We start from the raw sequence: 14,060 nt of genomic DNA on the forward strand, positions 1-14,060 counted from the left end.
CATATTCTTTGGAGTCAAATGGAGAGGTAATGCTTTGACTTATTTGGAGGATTTGAGTGTTATATAACTGATGTTTCTTGAACATTCTGTCATGTGCATAGCTATATCTATGTAGTTTTTAAAATCAAATGCTGTGATTTGACGTTGCTGTGCTATCTTAACATGCAAAATATGTATATAGTGTTTCCCAGAGGATTTTGTGAGACAGGAGAAAATTTAGTACATTTTAAAGTTAAATTCATCTCTTTAACAGTTCAAATTTAAGAACTCCAAAACAGGTTCAGTCCGCAAACTAAACAAAGAAAAAAAATCTCAGTGTCTTATTCTAAATTACACTCGCACTGGTGAATTTGGAAGCCAAACTAATTAGAATAATATAATAATAATTTTATATTATTATTCCTATGACAGTAACAGCCATATATTGTAAAATAATTGCAATGTAAAATAAATTATTAGGTAAAATAAATGGTATTTCACAGGTATATTATTTTACTTTATTCCACAGTAGGAGAATTACAATACTTTTGTCTTAATTTCTACACTTGCAAGCAGAGCCTAAAACTAATTTTGACTTGAGAAAATGTACCATCCCTAAATATTTTTTCCTGGCCATGAAACTGTTCTTGCAGTTTCTACTACTACAACAACTAAACATATTTAATAATGAACCAAAAAAACAACCACTGAATTTTAATCACAGTACAAACAAAGATGAAACGCATATAGCATGAGCATTTTTTATTTAAATTTGATTGTATGATTTCAACATTTGAAGCAAAAACAGAATAGTCTGACTTTAGTTTTGTGAAATTATGCTAAAACCTGCATAAAACAAAAACAGCAGACAGACTGAATTTCACTCTCTGACAGCAGGTGAAATCTAAAAGGTAGAAAGCACAATCAATTATTTGTGTACACTTACTGTATTTGTTAGTCAATTTGCTTAGTATTTGGAGTGATTAAGTTATTTGCTATGCAGTGTTTCCCTACAAAGACACTGTACTTTTTTATCTGTTACTAGAATTCAGTAGTTAAACTGGCTTTATTGTACTGTAAATATTGATGCGAATTTTAAAATTAAGAGTTTAATCAAATGCAGCCTGATATGAGTCTTGTTATTTTAAAGCAGTATATCTGTATTTGAACAGATGGGTTTTATGACTGTGTGAAGCTAACATAACATTGTGATGCTCACAAAACAATTAAAAATAATTCAGATTATTGATAACCAAGCTTCTGTATGTGTGCAGTGCCCTGCCAATAAAATATTGGCTTTGCATTATGTTTTCATTCAAACAAATGTGACCAGACTGTGCTGTTTTTTAAGGCCTACCAAACCTTTTCACACTGCTTATGACTTTTTAATGAAATTTTGATTTCTTCACTGATTTCTTATTTTAGTTGTCTTATTGTTGTATTTGCTGTACACATGCAGCTGAATTAAGCATTACCATAACTTTAAACATATTCCAGCATAGTACAAATCTATGCCTGATTTTATTCTTCCACTTTGTAAAAGTCTTTCTTCTAATGAAAATGCAGGACAGTAATTGCTCTCTGCCTCTAATACAGGAATTATTAAACAGTCATTATAATTTGTTAGCATGTGATATACAGTTGAGGTCAAAAGTCTACGTACACCTTGCAGAATCTGCAAAATGTTAATTATTTTACCAAAATAAGAGGGATCATGCAAAATGCATGTTATCTTTTATTTAGTACTTGCCTGAATAAGATATTTCACATAAAAGACATTTACATATAGTCCACAAGAGAAAATAATAGTTGAACTTATAAAAATGACCCTGTTCAAAAGTTTACATACACTTGATTCTTAATACCGTGTTGATAAATGAATGATCCAGCTTTTTGTTTAGTGATAATTGTTCCTGAATCCCTTGTTTGTCCTGAACAGTTAAACTGCCCACGTCATGTCCCACAAATTCTTTGTGTTTTCAGCGTTTTTGTGTATTTGAACCCTTTCTAACAATGACTATGATTTTGGGACCCATTTTTTCACACTGAGGACAACTGAGGGACTCATGTGCAACTACAGAAGATTCAAACGCTCACTGGTGCGCCGGAAGAAAACATGATGCATTAAGAACCAGGGGTGAAAACATTTTGAATTTGAAGATCAGGGTAAATTTAGCTTATTTTGTATCCTCTGTAGTTTCTGAATGACAGTACTCAATGAGAAAAATATGAAATTTAGGCAAAATAAGAAAAATGTACACATCTTTATTCTGTTCAAATGTTTACACCCCCAGCTCTTAAATGCACCGTTTTTCCTTCTGAAGCATCAGTGAGTGTTTGAACCTTCGGTGATAGTTGCATATGAGTTTCTCAGTTGTCCTTAATGTGAAAAGATTGATCTCAGAATCATACAGTCATTGTTGGAAAGGGTTCGAATACACAAAAATGCTAAAAAAACAAACAAACAAAGAAATTGTGAGAACAACTATCACTAAACAAAAAACAAAGCTGTGGATCATTCAGGTAACAAAACAGTCTTTTTTTATCTTTTAAAATAAATTGCAAGTGGGCAAGTTTGTATGATTTATATATGAAGAGCTCTTTCCCAAAACGCGATAAACGTCAAAAAAAAAAAAAAAAAAACGGTTAATTATGCCATTTTGCAGTGTACTGAACCTATTCACTGCTCCATAAATGTTTCATGCCAAATCGCTGTATTTCCTTGTCTAAAATGTACTGCAAGATGCAGTTTCTTTCCAAAACGCTATAAGCGCCAAACCTGTTTTTAATCTAAATGCGATATATCCTCTCGACCAATCAGAATTTGGCGAGCGTTCGACGCAATCTAACATGGCGGCGCTCTGAAGTGAGAGATGTTTGTGTTCAGTCTTCTAAATGAGTGCTTTAAACTCGATTAACAATTTTGATGGCCTGGATGAGGCAGTGATACCTGCACCAGCGGTTAGAAAACGCAGACTGGACAAAGAAAATCACAAGAAAAACAACAAAAAAGAAGGTCCGTCACTCAAGCCCTGTTTACTAGTGCGTTTTCGTTTTAAAACGGCGTTTTAAAATGAAAAGGATCCTCGTCTCCATTAGCGAGTAGCGTGTATAGGTAGATTCCCTATTGTTTAGATAAAGGACATGCTTGGAGCGGTCGAAAGGAGAGTCTACTTATACATATCTATGGGTACAGGCAGCAACAAGTATGATGTGAATGTTTACATGGTCGTCAAGGATACGCAGAGAGAATGTGGACTGCCACGCTATCGTTTTCAAAATTCTGTTTTTGTCCATTTACAATGAAACGCAACCCCAGATTTTTCAGACTAAAACACGCAAACTAAAAGCTGTCACCAGACGACCTGATGATAAATTTAGCCAGTTTTATGAAAGACCAAACAAGGTTTACAAGGACAGGACCATACTTCTCCTGGACATAACACAAGTGGAAAGGCAGCGTCTGAAAATCTAAACAAATGAAAAGACTGACATTAAAAATAAAGATTTATATTAATTTATAGTATGAGTCCCTTATGCCATATGTTGCAAACGAGCAATGTTTTGGAAAAACATTTGTAGCGTTTTGAAAAAATAAATATAAACTTTGAATGTATGATCGACAATATTGTTGTTTCATTTAACAATCATTGTTTAACATGATTAACATGCCAACAGACCATTTTAACAGGATAAATTGAATATTAACAAAATATATGGGTCTAGGCCAAGGGTCACCAAACTTGATCCTGGAGGGCCGGTGTCCTGCAGAGTTTAACTCCAACTTGCCTCAACGCAGCTGCCTGGAAGTTTCAAGTATACCTGTTAAGACCTTGATTAGCTGGTTCAGGTGTGTTTGATTAGGGTTGAAGCTAAATTCTGTAGGGACACCGGCCCTCCAGGACCGAGTGTGGTGACCCCTGGTCTAGGCAAAATATGTAATTTTCCTGAAAACTATTAAAATGGATTTATAGCGTTTTGGAAAAGAGCTCCTCATATATTCACTTCCCCTATTTTGCGTAATTTGTGACAGTAATGCTTAAAATTTATTTGTATTTATCTTTTCTTAAATTGACTTTAATTGCCCTCGCCATATATCCAAATGCCCATACCAGGATGGCATTTTAATAGCACCATTGCAATTTTATGAAAACAGACATCTGTCATCTACCTGGTTACAGATTAAAAGTGCATGTTTTATGTTTCAGTAACACTGACAAGGAGTGTAACAAGATTTTTTGCATTTTAGGGCTAAAGAGGAGTCAAAGCTCCCTGCTCCTTGTGTTTTGTGGCCTGTGGAGCTGAAGTTGACTCACATTGACTGCAGTCCTGAGGACACACTGGTACACTTTCAGGGCCAATATATGACCATCTGTGAACTGGACTACAACATCCTTCAAGTTGAAATTCAAAATGCAGTGAAATCGAAAGTTTCTGTTCAAGTCGGAGAGCTTTGTCTGGTAGAAGATGCCGTGTCTGGCCGCTGGTTCAGAGGACGGGTCCAAAACATCAAGAAGGATTTGTTCCAAGTCTTTTTGCTCGACCATGGAGATGTGTTGATTGTTGGGCCCAGCCATTTATCCTCTATATCTGACACACTGCTTATGCTCCCACCAAAGATTGTCTGCGGATTCTTTGCCAATATACTGCCAGTCCAAAACAGATGGGACAGTCTGACAGAGAGTTATTTCTCTTCCCTGATAGGCAGTCAGATTAAAGGATATATCCACACCCGTCTGCCGTACCACGTCCTCATACTTGAGGTTCCAGACATTAATTGTGACCTGTTAAAATTGAGGCTTGGGAGACATGTAGACACAAGTACATTTTTGCTACTAGTTGAGATGCTTATTGAGGAACCAATTCCACAAAGCAATGAATCTGTCCCAGATCTCTTGATTGAAAAGCAAATAGAGCAAGAATGTTGCTTGAAATCCTCAAGCCTGCTAGGCTTTGAAGAGATTCTCTCACTTAATGGCCCAAAGCTGAAAGTTGGTCAAAAAGCAAGAGTCGTTGTAGCCGCAGCTGTGAACCCTCAATTATTCTACTGTCGACTGTCATCCATGAGCAAGGACCTACAAGAAATGTCAAACAAATTGGCACTTGCATGTGAATCAGGGAGTGGATCCCTAAGCAGTAAACCTCTTGAAAATCTTGGCTTGCTATGTGCAGTCAAAGGGAAGGATGAAAAATGGCACAGAGGATTTGTGCAATGCCTCCCTTTCAACTCTCAGGTCCGAGTTGTGTTTGTCGACAGTGGCTATTGTGAATCGGTGAAGGTTGAAAACATCCTTCAGCTACCATCAGAATTCCTCTCAATACCAATCATGGCATTCCCATGTTCACTTTCATGCTTGGAAGAACAAGATGAGGCCATTAAAAACCAACAACTAGAGCTTCTCAAGACCGGATTGCTGGAGAAGGCTTTGGAGGTTGAAATCTATGACTTTTGCAAAGATCAGAATGTCTATTTTGTCACACTGAGCACTGCTGAGAAGCACTCAGAAGAGCAAGCTGAAGTCCAACTGCTTGAAAGTGAAGTTTTCGACAGCAAGTGTAACTTTCCCCACAATGTCCTTGCAAAGACATATGCAACAGAAATGAAAACAGTCCAGACTTCTGATACAGTTCCTGGCGAAGGAATATCTAGCGGTTCAATTTTTGAGGGTTATGTGGTGCATGTCCGGAGTCCAAAACATTTCTGGATAAGGACAAAAGAACAAAATCCTGATTTTGAAAACATGACTGAAGAAATCAATGATTACTTCAGCAAACTACAGTTGAAGGATGAGGTTTTTGAAGACCCAGTGCCTGGTGCACTTTGCTGTGCAATGTACGAAAAAGACATGCATTACTACAGGGCGCTTATAGTAGACAATTTGGAAAAAGGAGCTGAGGTGTTTTTCATTGACTTCGGGAATACTGAAAAGGTGCCAAGCATGTTAATTAAGAAGCTCCCCAGAAAGTTTGCCAATCAGCCAGAATTTGCTCTGAAATGTGCTTTAGCACACGTTGCTCCAGTTGAGGACATCTGGACAACAACAGCATCCAACTTCTTTCGGCAAGTCACTTCAGACAAAACATTAACGGTTCATGTCATACACAGGAAAAATGGCAAATATGTTGTTGATCTTTTTGAGAGAGGAGCTGAAAATAACACTAGCATCGCAACCATCTTGACAACAGCAAAAATGGCCCTGGATTGGAGATACAACCCGGCATTAGCATCTATTAAAGTGGAGATGCCATGTAAAGAAAATGGAAATACTCAGAGCAAGAAAAAAAATAGAAAGGCTGATCATGTGGTGACCTTTTTCAACGTCGCATCTTCAAGGCCCAATCATGTGTTCTTTGAACAACAGAATGGCGCTGAGACACCTCAACCGAAGGTCATTCCTGACACTTTCAAACCAATGCATTTCAAACCAGGATCTGAATTACGTGTCATTTGCTCACATATAAATTCTCCGTCTGATTTCTGGTGCCAAAATGAATGCACAAAAGTTGATCTGGACAAGTTGATGAAAGAGATGCAGGAATTTTACCAAACGCACACAATTGAATTCAAGCCGCATTCAGTATGTTGTGCTGTCAAGTCTCCGCAGGACAACCGATGGCATAGAGCATGCATTTTAGAAGACAAAAACAACAAACTGTCTATGATGTTGGTTGACTTTGGCATAACTATCCAGGAAGTAAAGGAAAACATCCAAGCTCTTGCGCCACAGTTCTCTAAACTTCAAGAACAAGCATTCAGATGCGCTTTGAACCTGATTGAACCTGTTGGAGGATGTTCTTGGAGTGCAGAAGCATGCGATTTGTTCAGAGATTTTGTGTCTGAGGGTTTGCCCACTGTGTGCAGAATTCATTCCCAACTTTATGAGGAAGGAAAAGGTCTCCTCAATGTGGTCACCATCCATACACCTCTTCAACAGGCCACCACTTGCCTTATAGAGAAAGGCGTTGCAAGTGAAATGCAAACTCCAAAGCAGCTAATCTCATCAGCCCATCCTCGCTCCTTTGTTTACTCTTCTTTCAACATAACTTCTGGAAGCGAAGAGCTGGTGCATGTTACTCAAGTTTGCAGTCCTTGGGAAATCTATTTCCAGCTTGACAGGAATACAACGATCATTGAAACACTAATGGAAAGAGTTGCAGAAGAAAGTCAGCTCTTGGCTATGACATCTGAGGACTGCAGTGGTAATGTTTGCCTGGCCAAATATATCTGTGACGGCAAGTGGTACAGGGCTCTAACACACCCTGTTCAATCCCATCAGCATGTGAGTGTGTTCTTCGTCGATTATGGTGATCTGCAGATTTTGGAGAAAACAAATGTAATGCCTATTCCTTCAACGGCAGTTGACTTATTAATGACCCCAATGCAGGCTCTGAGATGCAGTCTTTTGAATGTTCCAGAGGGGGAGCATTTGCCAGAAGTCAACACATGGCTCGAGACTGACATTCTCAACAAATCCTTCCATGCCAAGTTTGTGTCAAGGGACAACAATGGACATTTTATTTGTGATCTTTATGATGGAAATGTGCTTGTCAATGAAAAAGTCAAAGAGCTCATGTCAACTCAGGATGTGGCTGTCAGCAAACCTGCCCGAGATTCCCACCGTAAAGTAGCGAATGTTGGCGTTTCAAACAGTAAAGTGAACTCCAAAGCAAGCGGACGTGGTAAAACCAAACAGGTTGAAAAGCAAACTGCGAAACCCACAAAATCTCCAAAAGTAGAACGCAAAGGACCAATAAAAGCTGAAAGGCAGAACATGCCCTGTTCTCTTAAAGTGATGCCGCCTCATCAGAGCTTGCCAAAACTTGCTGATCTTCCCGCTGACAATATGAAACCAGGTTCTAAAGGTGTTGGCTTCATCTCTCATTGCAATTCTGTTCGAAGCTTCTTCATCCAGATGGAAGACGATGAACCAAACATCCTTCAGATGGGTGAGGAACTAAACAGCCCTGTCTTCAAGGATAACTTGAAAAATGTGGAAACTGAAATGAAAGTAGGGGACATCATTGTGGCTGAGTTTGAAGAAGACTCTGCTTTGTACAGAGCTGTTGTCACCAACGTATCACACTGTGGCCACTTAGCAGTGGAGTTTATCGATTACGGCAATATTGCAACTGTCGACAGGAAGAACGTTCACATGCTAACCAATATGTTTTTGTCTCAACCCAGACTGAGCACACCGTGCACGCTTGCGAAACCTTACTCTTTTGAAAACGACAACTCTTTTATCAAGGAAGCAGTCGGTAGGCCTTTAATGGTTGAGTTCATTCGAAAACTTGAAAATTCATGGGAAGTGAGGATTGAAGTTGTTGAGGATGGCCACATGCATGGGGAATCGAAGTACGATGGTGATCAGAGCAAAGATGTAGATTTGACGAGTCAAAAAGCATCCCAGACCAGAAACCAAACAGAGTCTTATACCCACAAGGCTAAAGAGGTTAAAACCTTCCAGCAGAACATGAAGCCATACACACAACAATGCAAATGTGAACTCAAGAACACTCAGAAAGAAGTTAGGACCTTCCAGCAAAAGACTAAGACAAATACACAATGCGAAAGCGAACTTGGAAGCAGTCAGACAGCTGCAACAAAACAAGTGAAGAAAACAGTGACTTTCTTACCGACGTACATCAAAACCAAAGAGATTTTGAGAAGGAGAACAAGAAAGAGAAAGGTTAACTCCCAACCACCATGTACAACAAGCATTTCAGTGGCTAAAAATTCAAGTGTGTTGCAGGAAAATGTTTCTCCTCATGCTAAAGACCTTGAAACCTCAAAGTCACCTGTTGGCGTTGCTCTTCGAGTGAAAGATGTCGAGTCAGTGGAGAGTCCTGACAAGTCGCTTGTTGTCGATGAGCATCCTCGCTTCCTGAAGAACCGTTTGGATCGACCACAGACTTTCTTCCAGGCCCCTGTCCGAATGAACTTTGAATATAAAGGATTCGCAGCAGCAATCACAACCCCATCTGAATTTTATGTCATTCTCGAAGACCTGCTTTTGATTGTAGATACAGTCTCTGCTATTCTTGAGAACCTTCCCGAAGCGTTGCCGGCATTACCAGAGGTTCATTTCGTTCCTGGTGCAAGCTGCTTGGTTAAATCGGTGGAAAAAAAGAAATGGTGCAGGGCTGAGATCGTCCAGTGTGATTCCACATCGGTGCTCATGAACTTGGTTGACTACGGGCAGTATGTAGTTCTGTCTCCAGCTGTCGGCCAGCTGAAAAAACTTCCAGAGGAGCTCAGTAGATTACCTAAAGTCACCTATCATTGTCTACTAAGAGGAGTTAAACCCAAAGGCCAGGACTGGTCTGATGAGGCCATCGTTTACTTCCAGAACTCTATGTGTCACAGCAACCTTCAGATACGTTTCCGACAGCATGTTTCTGAGACACAATGGGAGGTCGACATTGTCACTGGAAAGCGAAATCTCGCAAAAGAGCTAGTAGATGCTGATCATGCCACATATATTGATAATATGCTTGGAATCAGGTTTCAGCAAGAGCAAGAACCCAATAGAGAAGCCAAACAAGACATCTCCAGCAGTGTGAATGTTTTTCCCACAATGGCTGAGTGCACAAGCAAAGCCGAATGTTCTCAGACACTCTTTTCAAAGGAGTCCGTGTTTGATCAAAAGTCGTCTCAAGATTCGGTTGGGGAGCAGTACACATACCCTGTGAACAGGAGTGAAGATCTTGGACATGTAGAGAGGGAAACGCTTAGTGCATCAGGTACCAAACAATGTGAGTGAGAACGTATTAATCTTTATGATCTACAGTGCATATCCTACCAGTCAAATGTTTGGACATCTGCTCAATTCTTAATTAGAATTGAAGGGTTAAATGCTAAACTAAAGTAACTTTTAGATGGTTACAATGTTTTCAACTATTTCTTCTGTTTGAACAAATTTTACAGAATTATAGAACAGAAGTTTTTGTTTTGCTAATATAGTTTCCTTTATTATTCAAGTTCTAATTTAGTATTACAAATTGATTATTTTGAATAATTTATGTAAATGTTAATTTTGTACTGCATATTATTGTTATTTTGAAATATATAAGGCAGATGTACACTACCAGTCAAATGTTTTCGAACAGTAAGATTTTTAATGTTTTTAAAGAAGTCTCTTTTGCCCACCAAGCCTGTATTTATTTGATCCAAAGCACAGCAAAAATGGGACAATTTTGAAATATTTTTACTTTTTAAAATAACTTTCTATTTGAATATATTATAAAATGTAATTTATTCCTGTGATTTGAAAGCTGAATTTTTAGCATCATTACTCTAGTCATATGATCCTTCTGAAATCATGTAATATTCTGATTTGCTGCTCAAAAAGCAATTATTCTTTTTGTTGAAAACAGCTCAGTACTTTTTTTCAGGTTGATGAATAGAAAGCTCAGAAGAACATAATTAGAATTATACTAAATATTAGCAAATCAGAATATTAGAATTATTTCTAAATGATCATGTGATACTAAAAACTGGAGTAATGACGCTGAAAATTCAGCTTTGATTAATTTTAAAATATATTTAAATAGGAAACAGTTATTTTAAATTCTAAAAATATTTTCAAATTTGACTGTTTTTGCTTTATTTCGGATCAAATAAATCCAGGGCTGGTGAGCAGAAGAAACTTCTTTAAAAAACATTTAAAAAAATTGACAACAATTTGGTAGTGTAAGACAACTATATTACAAATTATATTTAATTTATTCTCCAAGATATGCAGAAAAATGTACTAAAAATTATAACGTATACACACAAACCTCTGCTTATAGTTTATGAACTCTTTGGTCCAGTAACACAATTATTTTTCTTCTATTTTCCTTCTAATCTAAAATACTGTAAACTGAGTTGTAGTGAGGCTGTTGTAAAACATTTTAATTGAAAAATTAGCTTACATGATTTTCAGACAGTTTCAACATTTCAACAGTTGCTGAATCACAGTACTAATTCTGACTACACAGTTGTCAGTCAAGTTGACTGTGTTGGCTGTATTAAAAAAAAAAACAATTAGGTTGTATTTTTGCAGTAGTTTGTCATAATAAAACAGCTTAGTAGGTGTCATTGCTACAGTACTTTCATATGAGCAGTATTTAAAGTTTGGTGATAGTGCCACCTACTGGTCATGTATTATATATATATATATAATTTTATTTTATTTTTTTTCCTTAGGTGAGGTGATGTGAGGAGGCCCATGCTTCGTAAGTATTCAAATTTATTCACTTTCTATATATTGAGAATGTAGATAAACTTAATTTTCCAATTGTTTAATTTCAGAACAGAGACACTGGCGAGTTATGCTCGACATTGCACTTAAAGAACAGTCCAGCTTTGGAATGGCTGGATTTAATAGTTTATTTTTTGTTTCAGTTGTGATGTTCTGTAGAAATGTAGCATTTTGTTTTATGGAGTACAGTGTATTGTTCAAACATTATAGTCACAGTGAGATCTTAAAATCGTTAGATTTTAACCATGAAACTCTATATCATTATTTTTGATAAAAAAAAATCTAGTTTTAGAACTAAAGACTTAAATGTGACTAATGAAATATACAGTCTGTTTATTGATGGCTGTGTTGGTTATGATTGCTTTAAGTTCTGAACAGCAAAACTTTGTTTAGTAATTAAAAGAACTGACATTTGACCTCTGTTTGATTGTGCTGTTTAACACGATGTGTGTGAAAAATGTTAATTTGTCTAGTTCTGTTGGAACACAAATAAAAAAAGATCATGTTCAGATGTTGTGAAGTCGCTATAGAAAAAGGTTGTTGTCAGAAGTGGGATTCGAACCCACGCCTCCAGGGGAGACTGCGACCTGAACGCAGCGCCTTAGACCGCTCGGCCATCCTGACTGTAATTACATGGTTATAACACACTGCTATAGCTGTTACAGCTATCACTGTGATACATTTATTGGTGATTTCATCTGCATCTACACATCACTGGATTCACTAACGTTATATTTTTCAATGTGGAATATAGCGTGCTTAGCTAAATAGGACATACTCAAGCATTTTTTGTAACGATGACTCATTGGCAATTATTGGATGGCACATATCACCAGGTTTTAAATGTTTCAGATGGTAGGAAAATATCGTCCACGAGGGGGCGCATGGCGGCTCAAACATACACTGAGTTTAGCCTCTTTATGTAGTTTGACCAACTAGCAGTTAACCAAGATGTATCAAACTTAATTTTTGGATCTAACCTAAAATAATCATCGATTTTATGTAACTGATTTAAGAAAGTTAACCGGTCTTCAAGAAAAAGTTTAAGTAGCAATAGCCAAAAATACACTGTATGGGTCAAAATTATAGTTTTTTTTTTTTCTTTATGCCAAAAATTAGGATATTAAGTAAAGATCATGTTCCATGAAGATATTTTGTAAATTTCCTACTGTAAATATATCAAAAGTTAATTTTTTTGTTTTGTAATATGCATTAAGAACTTCATTTCGACAACTTCAATGGCGATTTTTTCAAAACCCTCAGATTCCTGATTTTCAAATAGTTGTATCTCGGCCAAATTTCGTCCTAATATCATAAATATATTTATTTAGCTTTCAGGTGATGTATAATCCCAATTTCAAAAAATTGGCCCATGACTGGTTTTGTGGTTCATAGTCAAAAATTGTAAGATGCCTGGACATTTTGTATTGTTAGAGACAATTTATAATCGTTTTAATTTATAAATTTTAATGTCGGAGAAGTGGTAAAAAATATATTCAAAATCTGAATGAACGAATTATAAACCACTGTGATTGGTCCATCCTAGTCATCAATGAGATGAGATGAGAAAAGTAACAGGAGCCACGTGACAGCGCGTTTCTTGTGATACAATAAAAATAAATGTCTAATATTTGATTGGAGTAAAACACGTTAAATAGTCGTTAAAAAGATAAGATAATTCAACCGCAAACGACATTTTACTGAAGATTAATAGTAATAATGTTTACAATAATATAATGTAATGTAATGTTCAACATTTTCTTTTGCTCTAGGCAGTTGTTTTTGAGTAAGATAAAAACATGTTTCAACTCCAAACTATATTTATTAATTTGGTAGGTAGCACTATCACAAAATATAGTCTATACGTGACTCTGGACCATAAAACCAGCAATAAGGTCATATTGTATACATGTTAGGATAGGACAATATTTGGCCGAGATGCAAAAAAATCTTAATATTGAGAAAATCGCCTTTGCCCAAATGAAGTTCTTAGGAATGCATATTACTAATCACAAAATACGTTACGGTAGGAAGTGTATAACATATCTAAATGGAACATTACTTAATATCCTAATGATTTTTGGTATAAACGAAAAATCGATTTTGACCTATACAATGTATACAAATATACCCGTGCTACTTAAGACTTTTGTGGTCCAGGGTCAATTTAATAGGTAGCACTATAACAAAATACGACACGTTTTGTGAATGACTGGCTGAGTGTGTGGTGATAGTAGTTAGGGGTTTATTTTTCGATTGTTAATTATTTTTCTGATTGTAAATAATATTTTACGTAACGGCAGTGAAAATATTCAATAACCACCGAAATAAATAAATCAATAAAAAACGGTGAAGCGTTAAAAATACGCTAAGCCACGCCCATTTAGGACGTCCTTTCCGTGTTGCTGCCATTCTGCTTATTCGAGCGGAGCGCACCACGTGATGTGTACCACATGTCATGTCGTCATGTGACTGTGAGTGGTTCCTGCTACACGGGTAATGAACAGTAATCAGAAAGGACTGCTGTATCATGTCGGACTGTGCGCATTAATTTATTTCCTAGTTTAAAATATGGGTCGTGTGCGGTTTTGCGAAATCGCTGCTAGTGTTATTTCTACTTTCATACTGCTTCAGTGTGTGCCATCAGCAGTGGGCTCGGATGACAGCCCATGGTACCAGGATCTGTGCAGGTGAGATCTTAAATAAATAAACAAACAAGCGTAATGCTAAGCATTGCTGGCAAACCCTTATGAATAACATACAATTGTTTCTTAACAACTGTTTATATGTGTTTAAATGTGATCTGGTTTGCCTTATATTTTTGAATGATAGTTG

General features: G+C 36.9%; 2 protein-coding genes and 1 non-coding gene across 3 annotated transcripts in view; 2 read left to right on the forward strand and 1 right to left on the reverse strand.

Annotated features, from left to right (window-relative positions):
- Window positions 1–18: 18 nt before the first annotated feature.
- Window positions 19–9,743, forward strand: tdrd15 (tudor domain containing 15). Its single transcript, XM_073852825.1, has 2 exons — window positions 19–26; window positions 4,229–9,743. The coding sequence occupies exons 1-2, from the start codon at window positions 19–21 to the stop codon at window positions 9,741–9,743; spliced, it is 5,523 nt and encodes a 1,840-aa protein (XP_073708926.1).
- A 2,023-nt stretch (window positions 9,744–11,766) lies between these two features.
- trnal-cag (transfer RNA leucine (anticodon CAG)) lies at window positions 11,767–11,849 on the reverse strand. The gene has a single exon. It is a non-coding gene; the product is annotated as a tRNA-Leu (tRNA).
- A 1,914-nt stretch (window positions 11,850–13,763) lies between these two features.
- The window catches only part of igf2r (insulin-like growth factor 2 receptor), a 52,961-nt gene continuing 52,664 nt past the window's right edge, over window positions 13,764–14,060 (forward strand). Inside the window, exon 1 of the mRNA XM_073852998.1 lies at window positions 13,764–13,915. Coding sequence (XP_073709099.1) covers window positions 13,797–13,915 — 119 coding nt within the window. The 5' untranslated portion in view covers window positions 13,764–13,796. The remainder of the gene's footprint in view (window positions 13,916–14,060) is intronic.

Source organism: Garra rufa, chromosome 13 (assembly GCF_049309525.1).
Source record: "Garra rufa chromosome 13, GarRuf1.0, whole genome shotgun sequence".
NCBI classification, from domain to species: domain Eukaryota; kingdom Metazoa; phylum Chordata; class Actinopteri; order Cypriniformes; family Cyprinidae; genus Garra; species Garra rufa.